At 42.7% G+C, this 16,092-nt stretch overlaps 1 protein-coding gene across 1 annotated transcript in view; it reads left to right on the top strand.

Moving 5' to 3' along the window:
• The first annotated feature begins 853 nt into the window (after positions 1-853).
• HTATSF1 (HIV-1 Tat specific factor 1) overlaps positions 854-16,092 on the top strand; it is a 230,997-nt gene continuing 215,758 nt past the window's right edge. Inside the window, exon 1 of the mRNA XM_069212458.1 lies at positions 854-1,149. Within this exon, the coding sequence (XP_069068559.1) occupies positions 988-1,149 (162 nt within the window). The 5' untranslated portion in view covers positions 854-987. The remainder of the gene's footprint in view (positions 1,150-16,092) is intronic.

Raw genomic sequence — 16,092 nt, 5'->3', positions numbered from 1 at the left:
GCACAACAATGAACCAATGGCAATAGTGGCCATGGTTGAAGCCCATGGACTGAATACAGCATGTCTTGCAGACGGCGCATGGGCGCTGCCTGGGCTCGACATAAAAATGATGAAATAATGTAGGTAATACTATTACAAAACGTGCTGCACTATGCCGCATATTTTGCCTTTGCTTATCGCATAGTTTACTCAACATTGCCGCATAAATCTGCCCGCTCCTGCAGCATAATTCCAGTGGCTCTGCAAATAACCAATCTGAAAATTTGGCAGCATTTCCCGTTACAAAAGTGTCAATACTAACTGACGTTTGCCCTAACACTCTCTAACACTCCATCAGCGTGATCGTGCTAACAATAATCACGTTGATATGCGACGCTCTCGCGCATGCCTGGAAGGAGATCCAGCTAGAAAGCTCCATTGGCCCACAAAGACCGCTGCAACTGACATAAAAATAGGACAACTTCTACACAGTTTAATCTTAATCGTGTCGCTTTCGGTCATATTAGGAAAACCTGCTTCCCCTTATTCAGGGCAGTAGCTCTAAATGCAGAGTAAAATAATTGTATTGAATGACATCAAAATCCCAAGACGGTCACAACATTTTGAATATTACGATTTAACAATGGTTTATACATAACGACACTTTTAAAATTAGGAGTATGATGTTAAAGCATTTAATTCTATAAATAAAGATGCAACTCAAAATATTTTACAATCTGAGTCTTTGTAGATCGTTTCGGGTTTAATAAAGTGACCACATTCGGCACTGAAAGAAAGATATTTAGGCTGACATGCGTGCCATGCTAGTGCGCGTAGTAGTCCTGCCTCAGTTTCCATGTTGGGTGTTGTTACTGGCTGTGCGTCTGCCACTGTAGTGTCGCGCAGGTTTAGTCGCTCTTCCCTTCCCCTCTATTGCCAGGCTCCAAGGGAATCAGCCCGGACTGAACATCCTGCGCGGTATACTGTGTGTATATTCTCCCTGCAGCAATGAGCGGCGCTTCGGACGGGAACGAGGACTTCGAGGAGCAGCTGCGACTGCAACAGCTCTACGGGGAGGAGGGCAACAGCGAGCAGCAGCATACATTCCAGGACCCATCCGATGGCACCATCTACGAGTGGGATTACGATAAGAAGGCATGGTTTCCCAAGGTGTGTGGGGGCAAAATGTACCTGTGGCAGATATGAAGAGAGAAATTGGGGGATGTACTCGAAAAGGAGTTGGGGGTCTGCGTCAGGACAGTGGAACACCAAGTATTTAAACGAAACCTGGCAAATACCCTTCACAGGAGTAATTTCATCTAATGGAGCAGAGTCTAGTGGAACATAGTAGAGCCAAGTAACCCTTTGCGATGTGTGATTCTTTATGCCAGTGTTGACTTTTTCCCCAACTGCAGCTCCCACTCATGGAATAAATAGCAGTTTGTCTCTATTATTATAACTATTAACTTATATCTTGACTATAGTAGATAATATATAGATCTGTAGGTCTGGGGCATCTGTTTATAGCAAGATCACTAGTTCTACCTAGTTATAGTTACAAACCTCAAAATCTAAAACATCGCCTCGGACTTCCCTGGCTTGACTACCAGCTTGGTTTACCCAGGGCAAAATTGTTACAAGTTCAGCAAGGTATTTTTGAATAGAACGAAAGTTTTAAGTTTGCACCCTGGTCTAAAATCTGGATTTGCCCAGAGTCCTTTGATCCGTTAACTATTTTAGATGATGGCTACCGACAGTTGTAGGCATGCCTTCCCTTTGTTTATACTTTCAGTGGGCTTTGGGCCAACCACTTGATCGTAATTGGATGCCCTGGTTGTCTAAATCAGGTCCTTGTGTTTGTCTTGCCCAGGAGCATTTCGGTCTCATAATGTTTTGATTGAATGAGGTGTATACGTCTACTGCTGAAGTTATGCACTGCAGTGCATTCTTTCTCCCCCTTTCATTTGTCACCTGACCCCCTCCTACTTGCCCCTTGACTTTATTTAAAATTACCACCTAAGCTCCTTGTAAGGGACACAAAACCTATTCAAAGAAACCATTGGCAAAGACAATATGTCTGCCTTTGGTATCACAGGTAAGGACAATTGGCATTGTCAGTGGCTGCATGATACAACATTTTAAAACCAGGACTCTTAAGTGAGCCAGGTCCCTCCAGGTCTTAGACACGGTAGCAACTAAGAAAAAACATTAAAATGGGACCCTGTTGGGCCATATATCCATGTCCTTAACCATAAAGCATCAAAACTGACCATTTTTTAACAATAAATGTAAAAACGTTCAGGCAATCCATGTCAGCAAATCGATTTCTGTTTATATTCCACGTTTTAATGTTGCATTCCCTAATAATGTTAGCTATTTCCGGGATGTTGTTCGTTATTTAGTTTAGCATATTACATGTCTTTAGTGCATACTTTCAACTGAGTCACCCCCATGTCTTTATAACGGTCCTTGGCTGAGAGCTTTGGAGAGGAGGCTGAAGGCAGCATGAGTTTCTCATAGTGTCCTTCATTGAGTGAAAAAGATGATCAGAATACATGCACGTTCAATCGTTGGAAAGCTCACAGAACAATGGTCACCACCTACTGTTACAATTGTGATCCTTTGCAAATGTGCGAAGGAGGTACACAGGTGCCAAACCATTGACAAAGTGAAAGCAAAATAAAATACATTGTTTACAGGTGAGTGTGTATGCTGTGTGTTTGGGGGTGGTGAAGGGCAGGAGAAGTGGAGAGGGAAATGTTCGCATTTCTAACAGAGTGAACCTAACAGGGGTGATTGAGACACTGTAAACGACTACTCCTTACACAAGCCCTATTAATGTTTAATTCACAATCTCACCACTTCAGAATTGAAACATTTTCAATATTAATTATTTTTAACAAAACCATTGTTGTTACTCATTTATCTTACATAGCTAACAACTATTGACAAAGCCAATAGTTCTGGCTGGTTTGGGGTATATGTCAGTTGTTCCATTATATATCTGGATGTAATGAAATAAATCACAGCAAGGAACCAAAATACTGGTTGGGTGGCACACTATAGGAATCAAAAATTAGTTAAACATGTTTATGCCACTACCTTAATAACATAGGCCACACTCCTTCTAGACCCCCCCCCCCCACACACACACACACATTTTTTTTCATCCTACTCAAAGCCCTGATTAAAACATTCCTGGGGATGTGAGAAAGTATGGTTTCAAAAGCGGCTCAGAAAGTGTGTTTCATATCCCTTTTGCTTTCAACTTTGCAGGGGACCCCCAAAAAAGGCTGGCCTGAAAAAGTAAAGATTTCCTTGCTCCTCCTGCAAACCTCTCCTTATTGAGTACATTGCCTGAACATATATGCAATTTTACAAACAGCTAGGCCATTGTTCTATGAAATAATTAACTTCTAGTATAAGTCTCTTTAAGGGACATTTGTGGAAGGATCGACCAAATGTTCAGCACATTTCCATCATTATAATAGAAGAAAGTGTTAGATTTGTCAGACATACAGAAGCAATACAGCATTTTTAACTGTATATATATATATAGCACTTACTACACCTGCAGAGGTGTTGAAGTGCTTTTCAGCATTTAGTACACTACTCTCGAACCCAAAATGGGTTAGTGGTGGGTTAGTATAGGGACACATAGTTTGCAAAAAAATGTTTAACTTTGGTTTTAGTGGTAGGTGAAGTATACCTCGAAATGACAAGAGGAACTATGTGCTGGGGTCAGCATGATTTATCAAATTTATCAAAATCACATAGTTGTGCGGTTGTCCACACTCAGTCGTAGCTTCAAGAGTGTAATGTGATTGATGTTTTGAGCATTAATTCACTTTTAGCCGATGTAGAGGATATTGAATATTAAATGGCTGTGTGTATATTTCTGTAAGGCAAGTAGTGATTCTATGTGAAGCAAGCTCTGGCACAGCTAAGAAACTGGCTCTCTAGTAAAAAGCAGTGGGTTATTAGCTAGTGCAGTGGTTCCCAAACTTTTTCGATCCCCGGCTCCCTTGACCTATTGGCCGTGTTGGCCACGGCTCCCCATAATGTAACTTTTTTTTGGCGGGTGGGGGAACGTAATCCCAGCCTGTACCTGTACCTACACTATTTACAGTTTGTCTTCTTTATTCTCTCCTTCAGGTTGCTGAAACCCATTTATTGGAAACTATTTTTGTTCTTTGGTCATAGGGATATTATTAATGGTACTTTGGTGCCCTCCGCTGGTCACAATAATTAATGCAGGGGGTTTTGTTTCCAATACCACGATGAAAAGCTGCCGATTCAAAGCACCTCCGAGTGGTTTCCAGACTGTGTGCGGCGCCCCTGGCTAGTTTTGAGGGCACACCAGGGAGCCGCGGCGCACAGTTTGGGAACCACTGAGCTAGTGTGTATGATATAATGTAAATATGTTCACAAAACGCTTAACGTTACTGCAAAATGACTACAAAAGTTATGACTTCAAAAAAATAATTTGACAAAGCAAATAGGCTCCACAACAGAGACCTGTTAGCTTTGCAAATCCTTGTTTAACATAGCCTTCACACTCAGTCTTCCATAGCCCTTCTTTAAGTAGATTTTCCACCTTATGAAGCCGTTTCTACCCTTCCATTCAGCAGAAGTGAGAGGCTGTCCATCTCATTCTGGGTTATGTCTAACAGTGCTTGTGCCATTGACCAAATTCCACGGCCAATGCATAGTAGAAGAAATTTTGCTTCATACCCTGAGTCAAACCTAACTTCCGTTTGACTGTCATAGTAGGAATAGTTGCCCTGATCCAAGCATGCCCTCCTTGATCACATGCTTCATCTTCTCTGAAACTCGTAAACGACGTCAATTTTGACGTAATGTTCTCTTACGAGGACAACCAGCATTTAGAGCCAGTTCCACAGCGCTTCTCTTCTTGGTTCCAAACAATGAACTTCAATTTCATATCTGAGTACAGAAATCCTTGTGGTTGATATCATCATCATCATCATCAAGACATCACAAATGTTCTGATCTAAGCTGCTCCAGATTAAACATAATTTGTCTTTAAATGTATTTCTAGGCATTGTCTTCACAGTAAGCCTCCAATGCAAATCCCTGATCGTTGATTTGTACCACCTTATTATGACAGGACCAGATGTTGTCTTTTGCATTTTATAAAGCAGGGAAGTTGTCATACATTAAACCGTGCCGCTCGGCAGCTAGGAAAAGTTTATTTGTAGTCAGTGATTTGAGTTTTATACGTGTTAGATTTACTAACCAAAATCAAATTTATTAATCATTTATGGCCCTCACTGTCTGTGGATTACTGCTTGTCATTCAGCCTTTTAAACCACCCCTTAAGAACAATTTTACTGGGATAAGTTCTGTGAAAGGCATTTCCTTTTAGCATGTATATACTGAGGTCATTATTTGTGGTGCTCTGCTTTGGTGGAAAGTTATGGATGTGTCATTTGTTTGGATTATCTTGATCTTCCTGTGTATTGGATAGATAGGGTGAATGTAGGAGCACACAGGATGTATATACTACAGGGGGTGAGCTAACAAATTAACAAGGCGAGCTGAACCAAGGGTGTGGCTAGACTATGTGTGCACAAGCCGAGCCCTGCAAATGTTTGCAATGTAAATCATGAACAGTTATCATATAAAATATGATGAAGGCCCTTCAGAATAAAAAAAAAAAGTGCATTTCCTTAACGTGTAGAGGCTTTGACATCAATACGTCACACCGCACTGAGATGTATTTATTCAAAGTTATAGCTTTTAAACATGAACTTGGAACCGTCCTGTCCCAGTCCTTACCAGTGCCATTAATGAAGTAGGAGTCATGATTTTTGTTATGTTAACCCTGGATGTGGCCCATATTCTTACAGATAAAGCAACATTATAGTCTATTCAATCAAACGCAATATGTTTTTCCACAGCTGGTATTCTGAACTCATATATTTAAAGGTGCTTCCATATGTAACTGTGAAGCAAAAGGAGGACCAGTAATATATAATAGTTGCCTGAGAGCACACAATTTGGTTAAACAGAGAAGCTATGTTTAATCCAGGTTTTCACTTCATACAAATCAGCGATTAACTGGATATTCTTCTCTCCTTTTAACCTCGAATGATAATGCCTTGTTTTTCTACCTCTTTTCGCAAGAGGGTAAAGCTAAAGTGGCAGGCAAAAGCCACATGAAATCTCAGCTTTTTAAGGGCTCGAGGTTCCAAAGGGACCTTTAGTTGAGCCAAAGTCGGGCTTCAGGCTTGAGCCTGGCTAGAGCTTTTCGAAGTTCACCCACCCCTAGTAAATACCATCTGTATATTGCATTAAGTACAGCCCATCTATCATTGAATAAACACAGCAGGTTCAAATTATGAACTGTACAGCCCACTTTCACAAAGAAATTGAGTATGAACTCAGTAGATTTATAGTTAGTTCTGAAAGTGCACTCATGAAGTATTTTAGAACTTTGGTGTCTTCTGAGCACGTCATCGGGCATTTTAGGGAGTTGTTTTCACAACAATATTTTGAAGAAATAGTGCATTTTATACCTTAGTACTCCACATGAATTGGCAAAAAGCAACTGGCCAGGCAGCTACTTGGAGGCTTCTCAAATATTCCAGTAACCCAGGGTCTGACTACGACAGTGCAAAGGAGCACTATTTCTGTGCAGCATCAAGTCACCATGTTGCTATAATAAAATCGTGTGCCAGATGAAACACTGAATTCCTGCAGTTCCTATCTGAAATATCATATTGCTGCCTCACTGAAGAATGCCAATAATACTTTTGTACTTTTTTTTGTCACATTGTGTTTAAGATAGGTCACTAAGCAACATGAGTAGCACTTAGCCCTTTAGAGTTTCATAAGAATTAGAGTCAGATACACATAAGCGCACTACATAAGTCAACAACTGAAAGAATATAATTTTGTCTGGTAGCAAGTAAGAGCATATACAGTTTCTTGTAATTAATCAGAAGTGCCTCAAGTAAATCAAAGAATAAACAAACAAAAACATATATAACTTTCCAAATATGAAGGATGATCGTCAAGCGAAACAGAAGTGGGCAGAGCCGAGGAATGGCCCGTAGGAAGTAGCTGGGAAATGTCATAGTTACGCCATAGCGCAAGGAGGCAAACGGCATTATCATGTTTGGCAAAGGCGCAGCGCTTGTATTGGGATATAGAAGGGGCCTCAGTCTTCTTCCAAGCCACAGCTAATGTCATTTTTGCTACCCCTAAACACAACCACATAATAAATCGGTCAACAATTATTTGGTGTTTAAGGTTTGGAGAGCGGAGACCCAGAAGTACCAGTTCTGGAGTGCATGGCACTGGGTATTCCAAGATTTCCTTGATTTGGGCTAAGATTACTGTCCAATATGGTTGGATAGTTGGGCAGTTCCACCATATGTGTTGGAAATCCCCTCAGAGGCTGCAGCCTCTCCAACAGCAGTCTGAGGTATTCAGGAAGATTTTCTTGTAGTTTTGCAGGGTATAAGTAACAATCATAAACCACTTTGTAATGTGCCTCATGTAGGCCTACTGAGCATTTAAATTTAGTGATATCTGTCTGCAACGTTTACCATTGCCCATTGATGATTAGCTTTCCTAAAGTGCGTTCTCAAAATGTAACATAGTGGGTGGTGCCTGTGGTAGATTGCGATAGTGAATAGAGAAGGGAAATGGATCCCAGAGTGGCCCCTGCTCTTTTCACAAATTGCTCTACGGGGAGAAGCTCCCTAGTGGCAGCCTCTCGTATTGGTCGGGTAAGAGCCCAATGCTTCAGTTGAGTATAGTAGTAAATCTCGGAGATAGGCAATTGAAAGTTGGAGCAGCAGTTCCCAAAACTCAGGATATTCTCACTGTGAAACAAATCAGATAGTAAAACATCTGCCCTCCCGCCATCTATTGAAGGGGCCTTGGTGGAGTGCTGGTTGAAAGGCCTCATTATAGTGGATAGGTGTATAGGGAGATAAGAATGTCGTTAGACCATTCATGTGGATTACCTTGTCCCATACTTTCTGCGTGGTAGCCATCGGAGTACTTAAATATGCATTGTTTGGACAATTACATTTAGGCTTCCACAAAACATTACAGATTGTACTCCCCACCACTGCTCTATCCATGTGTAGCCATTGTTTCTCAGAGGCTTTAAGAGAACATTCTGCTATGATTCTTAATTGAGATGCTCTATAATAGTTTGCCTATGCCGGCAGAGCCAATCCACCAGCCCCTTGGGCCGTGCCAGTAACTGGTGCGATAGGCGGGCTCTACGGCCTTGCCAGATGAAATTAGTCACCATAGTACGTATAGTTGGAAAAAAGCCCCTCTCTAAATCAATAGGGAGCCCTTGGAAAAAATATTAAATGCGAGGTAATACAGTCATTTTGACTGCATGAATGTGTCCTATCCATGTCAAGGACAGTGGGGCTCAACACTTAAAATCTGCTTTTAATTGTCGTAGTAAGGGTGGATAATTTGCTTTATATAAATCTGTAATTCTGAGGGTAATCTTTATACCAAGATATGTAATTTCCCTTTCTCCGCTTTGGAAAGGAGATAAGGTCACTATGTCCTCCATCTCCACTCGTGGGACTGTAAGACTGAGTAAAAAGGATTTACTAAGGTTAACCCTGAACTCCGCCGCAGATTCAAAGAGTTGGAGACCACAAATAGAGGAGTGTCTTTGCTGTAAATGCCTCAAGGCAAACAATAAAGGGGAAATGGGACATCCCTGTCTAGTACCTCTGGAGAGTCAAAAAATTTCCAAAACCACCCCATTCACTAGTACTCGGGATCCGGGGGAAATATAATTAGCTCAAATCACATTAATAAAATGTTCGTCAAATCCAACTTACGTAATGTCTGGAAAATAAAACTCCAACCCACTTGGTCAAAGGCCTTTTCTGCATCCATTTCCAAAAGGATCATGGGAATATTCTTTTTGTTAGCCTTCTCAGTTACATGTATCACCCGCCTCAGATTATCATTGGTCTGCCTGCCTTTAATAAATCCGGACTGATCTGGATGTATTCGTTCTGGCAATGAAATCTTCAAGTATAGTGGCCAATATTTTTGTATATAATTTAACATCAAAACTAAGTAAGGCAATTGGCCTATAGGAAGCACAGAGTTGCAGGTTTTTCCCAGGTTTTGGGAGAAGGGAAATTAGAGCTTGCCTCATGGTAGGAGTCAATGCGTGGGAGTCTGCAATATAATTATATAATTCCTCCAGGTGAGGGACACGCTCTACACTAAAAGTCTAGTGAAAGTGTGCATTAAGTCTGCCTGGACCTGGGGATTTTCGAAGTTTGAGAGTATTTACTGCGTTTTGTACTTTCTCCCTGGTTATCGGACCATTTAAGGTGTTGTGGAAAGCTAAAGGGACCCGAGGCAAGGTTACGGCCTCTAGGTAGGCCAACTGGGCATCAGTGTCCATGCGGTCAGTGGTATACAATTGTTTATAAAATTGTTTAAATGCCTCCACCTTTTTGTCTTCAGTATGGTGAACACCCCCAGAGTCCTCTCTAATGTGGTTTAAATACGCTTTCTCCTGTTTAACCATCAATCGTCTCGCTAGATTTGTATTTTGTTACCTTGTTTGTATGTGGTTTTCTTTAGGCGAAGAAGAGTTAATTTTTCTCTGTTGGAGTATATAGCTCTAAGTTTGCCTCTCAATGCCGTAACTTTTCTCTGAAGAGGGACAGAGGGCTTGGATTTATGTTCTTTCTGCTTGGGTCAGTTCTGCTTCCAATGCTAAGCGTTCTTTGGTCCTTTTGTTGGAGCAAAGTAGACATCAAAGATATACATTTACCCCGGATCACTGCTTTGAATGCATCCCAGTTTGTAGAATGGGGTGTATCCTGAGTGTTATTCAATTGGAAATGTTCCTGAATCGTTTTGTGGATCTCATCCCAAAAGATACGTTCTTGTGTCTGTATAGCTGGGAATTATCACCAGTGCGCCTTCGGGGTTGAAGGGTGCCAGTCCAGCACCACTTCTTCTAGGGCATGATCCAAGATAACTGTGGGGTAAATATTAGCCTACATTATAGAGTATCATAAGTGTTGGCTAATGAAGACATGGTTTAGTCTAGAATAGGTTCTGTGCGAGTGGGAGAAAAAGGTGTAGTCCTGCGTGGTGGGGTGAAATTCCCTTCAGGCATCCAGCAGACTTAACTGACGGAGAGTCAATTTAGTTTTTTGGGGGAATTTGCCAGCTTGCATCCGGTGTTGGTGAGTACTATCTATGGTGATATCCCAGACCATATTAAGGTCTCCCATCAGAATGATGTACCCTTTTGCAAATTCTCCCAGTAAGGGTAGAGATAAAAGAAATTCTGATTGGCCAGAGTGTGGTGCATAAAGTGTTACAGTGGTGCATTTTCGGCCCTCCATCCTCCCCTTGACCATCATTATCCTCCCATCCTTATCAGATTTGCTACCCGTGGGGTGGACTTTTAATGAGGTGTGAAATAGAAGTGCTACCCCATTATGTTTGGTGGTGGCTGACGATTTATAGATTAAGGGATACATTTTATTTCACAGCCTGTGGTCCTTGCTACGTTTCAGGTGAGTTTTCTGGAGGGCTACAATATCCAGGCTCCTACCAAGACTATATTTCTATACCTGGTGTTGCTTCATGGGGGAATTCAAGCCCTTTACGTTCCAAGTTAGAGTGTTAAGGACCATATGGGAGTATAAGATGAAAGGATGCAAAATGTCTCCCCGCCCCGATTCTCACAGACCACTTAGATCCTGTCCCAGTGTCTCCCCCTGCCACACTCCCCCTCCACCCCACCCGCCATCATCCGACCATCCATTCAACAGTACAAAACATAACAAAAAGAACCAACCAAGAGTTTAGGGGAATGTACCCCTCACGGGCTATCAAGTCCATCGACACAACAAAGTAGATGGGCGTATTGGCACATATCCACCACTACGTCCCACAGATTTTGTATTTTTAACATATAGTAATATCCGAGAATATGGTATGGCTAAGGCGTCGCCACAGCTAATCGCCACAGAGCAGAATCCCAGCCAGGGTAGCCATCTTCAAAATATGTGTCATTCAGAAACTAATATAACCCTAAACATTTTGACTAAAGGAAGGGAGAAAACACAGCCTCTACATTGGGTATCCCTTGCATGCTTACAGTGTCACAGGTGCGTTTAGTGAATCTAAACACCAAGAAGTCCCAGGAACAGTTCATCTCTTGTTGTCTTGTCGTCTCCTCTGCTGAACACGGCAGTCTCCTGCTGATGATTTGGCTACATGGACCGGTGGGGAACCTTCAGTAGTATCCCTTGCCTCCTGGAGTGTCTTTGGGAAAGACCCAGCAGTGAAGCTGCTTCTTCAGGGCTGTGGAATTTAATAAAATATCTACTTGTCCATGGGACAGGTTGCTTCTTAAATCTACTTGTCCTGTAAAAAAATGTACTTGTCCCTTTTGGTGCCTTGTAGTGTGGCGACAGATTATGGCAGCAATCTCAATATGTAAGAGCCCTATGCCAGGGCTACTACTACATGCAATTTTAATCCCTACTATAGCCATTTCCTTATTTTGCCAGCTTTCCGCAGATCTGTATACTGGGGCTGGAGGAAGCAGTAAGCAATAGTTCCAGGGCTGGAATGCCTTTGAGTCTGCAAACCTACTAACTTGCATTTTTTAAAGTATTTCTCCAGCTCTTCTCTAATCTTTTCCCATAATGGGAAAGGTTTGAGGTTTACTTCTGACAATGGCAGGAGTAAAAGTTATTCCATGATGGGGGGAAAATGTGGTTAGAGGTAAAGTGAACCTGTAAACGCTCAATAGATTTTCACATGAGCAAACTACACATGCATATTTGCATTTGATAAAATACAGGTCACAAATATTTCTAGGAATACAATTTCCTGGTCTACTTCTGTAAGTTCTTGTGAATTCATGAAAGCCACTAATTTAAAGACATATACCATGGGTGCACTTTTGTGACTTTCTTTAGGAATTGGGTCCCTAATTAGGTCTTGCGTTAACAAAGACATTTTGTTTTTATTACACTTCTATTTCTCTCCCTGTATAGGCTAGCTTTACCGTGAATGATCGCATTTTGCTCTTTCGCAAGAAGCGTATTGGCACACAAAGTGGCATTGTTCAGTGCTGGCAACTACTGTGGCAATCAGTGACATAATGAAACTGGAGGAGGTCCCCTGCAAAGAACCTGGAGACCCCCCCTCCAGACTGACTAGGGGAAGGTGCTGTGCTGAGGGCCCCCCTGCAGGGGGGCTGCGGGCCTTTGTTATGCCACTGGTGGCAATGTGTGCTTTTTGAGACCAAAGCATTTTGTTTTCTTTGCCTCACAAAACTATGTTGGATCTGTTGGTTTTGCCAGTGCTTGTTTATTTTTATGCTTCCTATAATCTTGTTGAAAAAGGTTGCACTGATTTTCCATTAGGAATATCTTTTGGAAATACTGGCATGCACCAACACATTTTACTAAATGAAGCTTCGAAGAAATAGCACCTAAAATTTCATAGTAGCGAAACACTTTGGTTTTTTCCTAATTGCATTTTTTTCTGAACATTTTGATTTGAAAGCAAAAAATCATCACTCTTGCTTACAAGCTTCTGCAAACATTTGCATCTAATCAGAGAGCATTCTGGGAGCATTATACTTAGCCTCATATTGTTAAACCTTTCAAACGTGTGCACATTTGTTTTGTTTTTTGTTTTTAACTGAAACCATTGTCAGTAGTGCAGTGTGACCTTAAAATGTTTATTTACAGGGCTTACCCTAATAATGAAGGCTTTTCATTAATGAACCATAAATACAAGTTTGAACAGCATTAACATATAAGCACACATATTACCTCAACTACAGACAGTTTCTTTCTCTGTAAATTGGCAGCCAAAGGGTTTGTGCAGCAGCGGGTTGGGCCTACTTCTCCCAAAGACAAAATAAACATGAAAACCTGTTGCCCTTGACCCCAAACAATATGTCTAAAGCGTCAGGTAATAGGAATTCCACACCCCTGTTCTTCAAAAGACATAAAATGGTGTTGCGTGTTATGAAGTTCAAAGGCAATGCCAAAAGGATAGGCCCAGCGGTATTTGACTCGCTCTTTACGGAGCGCTGTCATTGCCGGCTTGAATTGCATGCATTGTGCTAAAGTAGCAGGAGTAATATTGTAAAGGGAGCACATCACCCCTTGAAAGCTTACGGTTTCCTTTGTTCGCGCCACTCGGAGGATTTGCAGTTATATCCCTTGGTCTCTTACCGTTCCCGAAGGATTGAGATCCCACCCTGTGCACCCTCTCCAACTGCACCTCCTGGTGCCCTTTGTCTTGGATGTCTGAAAACAGGCCAACAACAAATGCCTCTAGATCCGGCCCCTCCACTCCTTCCTTCCTCCAAGCCTTTCAGTTGGATGTTTGCCCTCCGAGATCTGTTTTCCAAATCTTCGCACTTGAGTAGCGCCATCTGCAGTTGCGAATGGAGGTGTTCCGAGACTCGCTCCATTGGCTGTAGTCGACGTTCCATGTCCTGGTATTTCGTTACCAAGTCCACCGTGCATAAGCCGACGGAGTCAATATCTGTCCGGATGGAGGTCAAACGGGCGTTAATCTCCGATTTAAATGAGTCAAAGGAGGCCGCTATATCTGATTTGAGTTCTTTTCTTAGTTCAGACTTAGTCATGCAGCGAGGAAAGGAGGTCCTCTTTGGTAAGAGCCATCCTTGTGCCTGTAGGAGAGTCACTGTCAAGGAGACCAGATCCTCGGGGCTTGCACATGTTCCCAACATGTCCAGCTCTTGGCAGCTACAAACTCCACTAGTTATATAGCACAGAGTTAAAGAATGGCCAAGTGAGGGAATAGGTTTTGGGTTGGGAACAGCGGGGAAGGAGACCTGTGGAAGCAAGAGTTAAACAACACAATTGCAAGATTAATCACAATGACTTTCAATAAGTTTTGTTTCAAATAAACACTTAAGCTGAAAACATGAATGGCCTAAGGCTTCACTATAACAAGGCCTCAATAATCTAGGAACCTGGAAATCAAGAAAGGTTATCTCATGAACATTCTAGAATTAACATATTATATTTTGAACAATAAACTCTCTCCAAAATACTTCTTAGAATAACCTCTGCATTGTAGCAAGAATCAAAGAGCACATGGTTTTTTTCTCTGCATGAATGAACTGTACAAGTACCATGAATAACACTGCTACGTTACTCTCTGATTGAGTTTCAAGACTCAAATGCTCAGGGAATATTATGCACCTTAATCAAACTGCACATCTAGGTTTCAATGTCTAGAAATGATTGCGCACTCTGCCGATCTGTATTTCAAAAGTTAAACACCAGGAATGAATTGCGCACTCTGTTGCCGATTCGAACATCTAGATTCACATGCAATGAAACGATCGCGCACACTGCCGATCTATGATTCAAGAGTTCAATGTGGGGGAAAAATTGCACACACTGTTGCCATTTCGGAATTCACAATACGAATGCCAGGAAATGATCGCGCAACTGCCGATCTGAATGCCAAGAAGTAAATGCCTGGAATGAATCGTGCACACTGTTGCCGATTCGGAATTCACGATACAAATGCCATGAAATGATCGCGCACAATGCCGATCTGAATGCCAAGAAGTAAATGCCTGGAATGAATCGCGCACACTGTTGCCGATTCGGAATTCACAATACAAATGCCATGAAAACAATTGCACATGCGATTTCAAGTTTAGGCCCAAAACTCGCGTGTCACTGGAAAACTGAGTCGGGGGCCTAACCCGACCTCCGCCTTATTGCCCTGCTTGAAGATCACAAAATAAATGAGGGCAGGCCTGGAAATGACTGGATAGGCCTCCGGGACAGGAGCTCTGGAAAATGCTGCTGCTCTGCACTGGAACCTCTGAATAGTGAGCACGTGGAGCTGGGCTGGCTTCCTTATATAGAGCCAAGCCCCGCCCATGAGCCACACCCAACCATGCTGCAAGAAAGGCTTCTAGAAAGTCTTAGAATAAAGGACCACGCCCTGTAGTCCTGCAAACAAGCCTTGCAAATGAACAATGAATTACAAACAGCATTAATGACTTTTCAAGGTAAAAGCTCTGCAATGCAAAAGGGTAACATCCTGCATAGAAACATAATGCATGAAATATGCCTTTGCATAAGGACTGGGTTTTTGCATTTACGTCGTCCGTAGAGCGCGCACTGTCCTGATGTTGACAGTCGCCCTTGCCGTTGTTGTAGGGAAATAATTAGACATTTGATTACGGTGGTTCTTCTTTGGTGACATATTAAATGCTATATCTCCGGTATGGAAGAGCTCAAGCAAGAGTATGTGAGGTATGGTTATCACTGGATCTCGTTCTCTCTCCATCCACACCTCAGTCGCTGTCTTCTCCAGCAGGAGCTGGGGGTGCATTTCTTTTATCTTGGTCACTGACTCACCCCCCCCCCCCCTGCATGGGGATTCCCCTCCAGGTATTCCCAACCAACACTGGGGCCTCCCAGGTCTAATTGGTATTGTGGTCAGTGTAGGGTTCCCAGCTCCTACAATTCTCCCTGCAGATTCACAGCGGACGCCATATCAAAGTCAGGCAAGTCAAGCATGACTACTTGGAGCTCCGCTGTGGCACAGCTGACACCAACACCATCCCTGCTTCGTACCTGCCTCTTCTCAACCCTCCAAAAAGCCTTTGCTCTGTATTGCACCTCCTAGGCCCCTGCTCGAGGCCCACAACAGCCGCATATCCGTGGACTCCCAGAACAAGGAGCGAACAGGACAGGGTCTCTCTCCGCAGCTCAATAACTCAGGTACTGCGTCTCTGCCTCGCGCCAGTTCCCCGCTGCCACCTCCATGCCTTTAACATCACTTGGTGCACTCGGATGTAACCGCAGTCGGCTCAGTGCTCACAGGGCATCCTGACCCTTTTCACCACCATGTTGAGGTAGGCCGCTAGAGCGGCGCAGCGAATTTCAGGGTAATGTCACAATCGAAGAAGCTTGTTCACCGGCTGTCGTTTTTCACTCCTTCCCCCTCATCTTTTGCCCGTGCAAATACCGGCTGATGACCTCGGATTTGCCGCTGTCTGTAAGGTAGTTGGCAGAGCCACTGTGGCTCACATCC

This window comes from Pleurodeles waltl, chromosome 2_1, assembly GCF_031143425.1.
Source record: "Pleurodeles waltl isolate 20211129_DDA chromosome 2_1, aPleWal1.hap1.20221129, whole genome shotgun sequence".
NCBI lineage: Eukaryota > Metazoa > Chordata > Amphibia > Caudata > Salamandridae > Pleurodeles > Pleurodeles waltl.
This window is presented reverse-complemented; position numbering and strand designations above follow the sequence as displayed.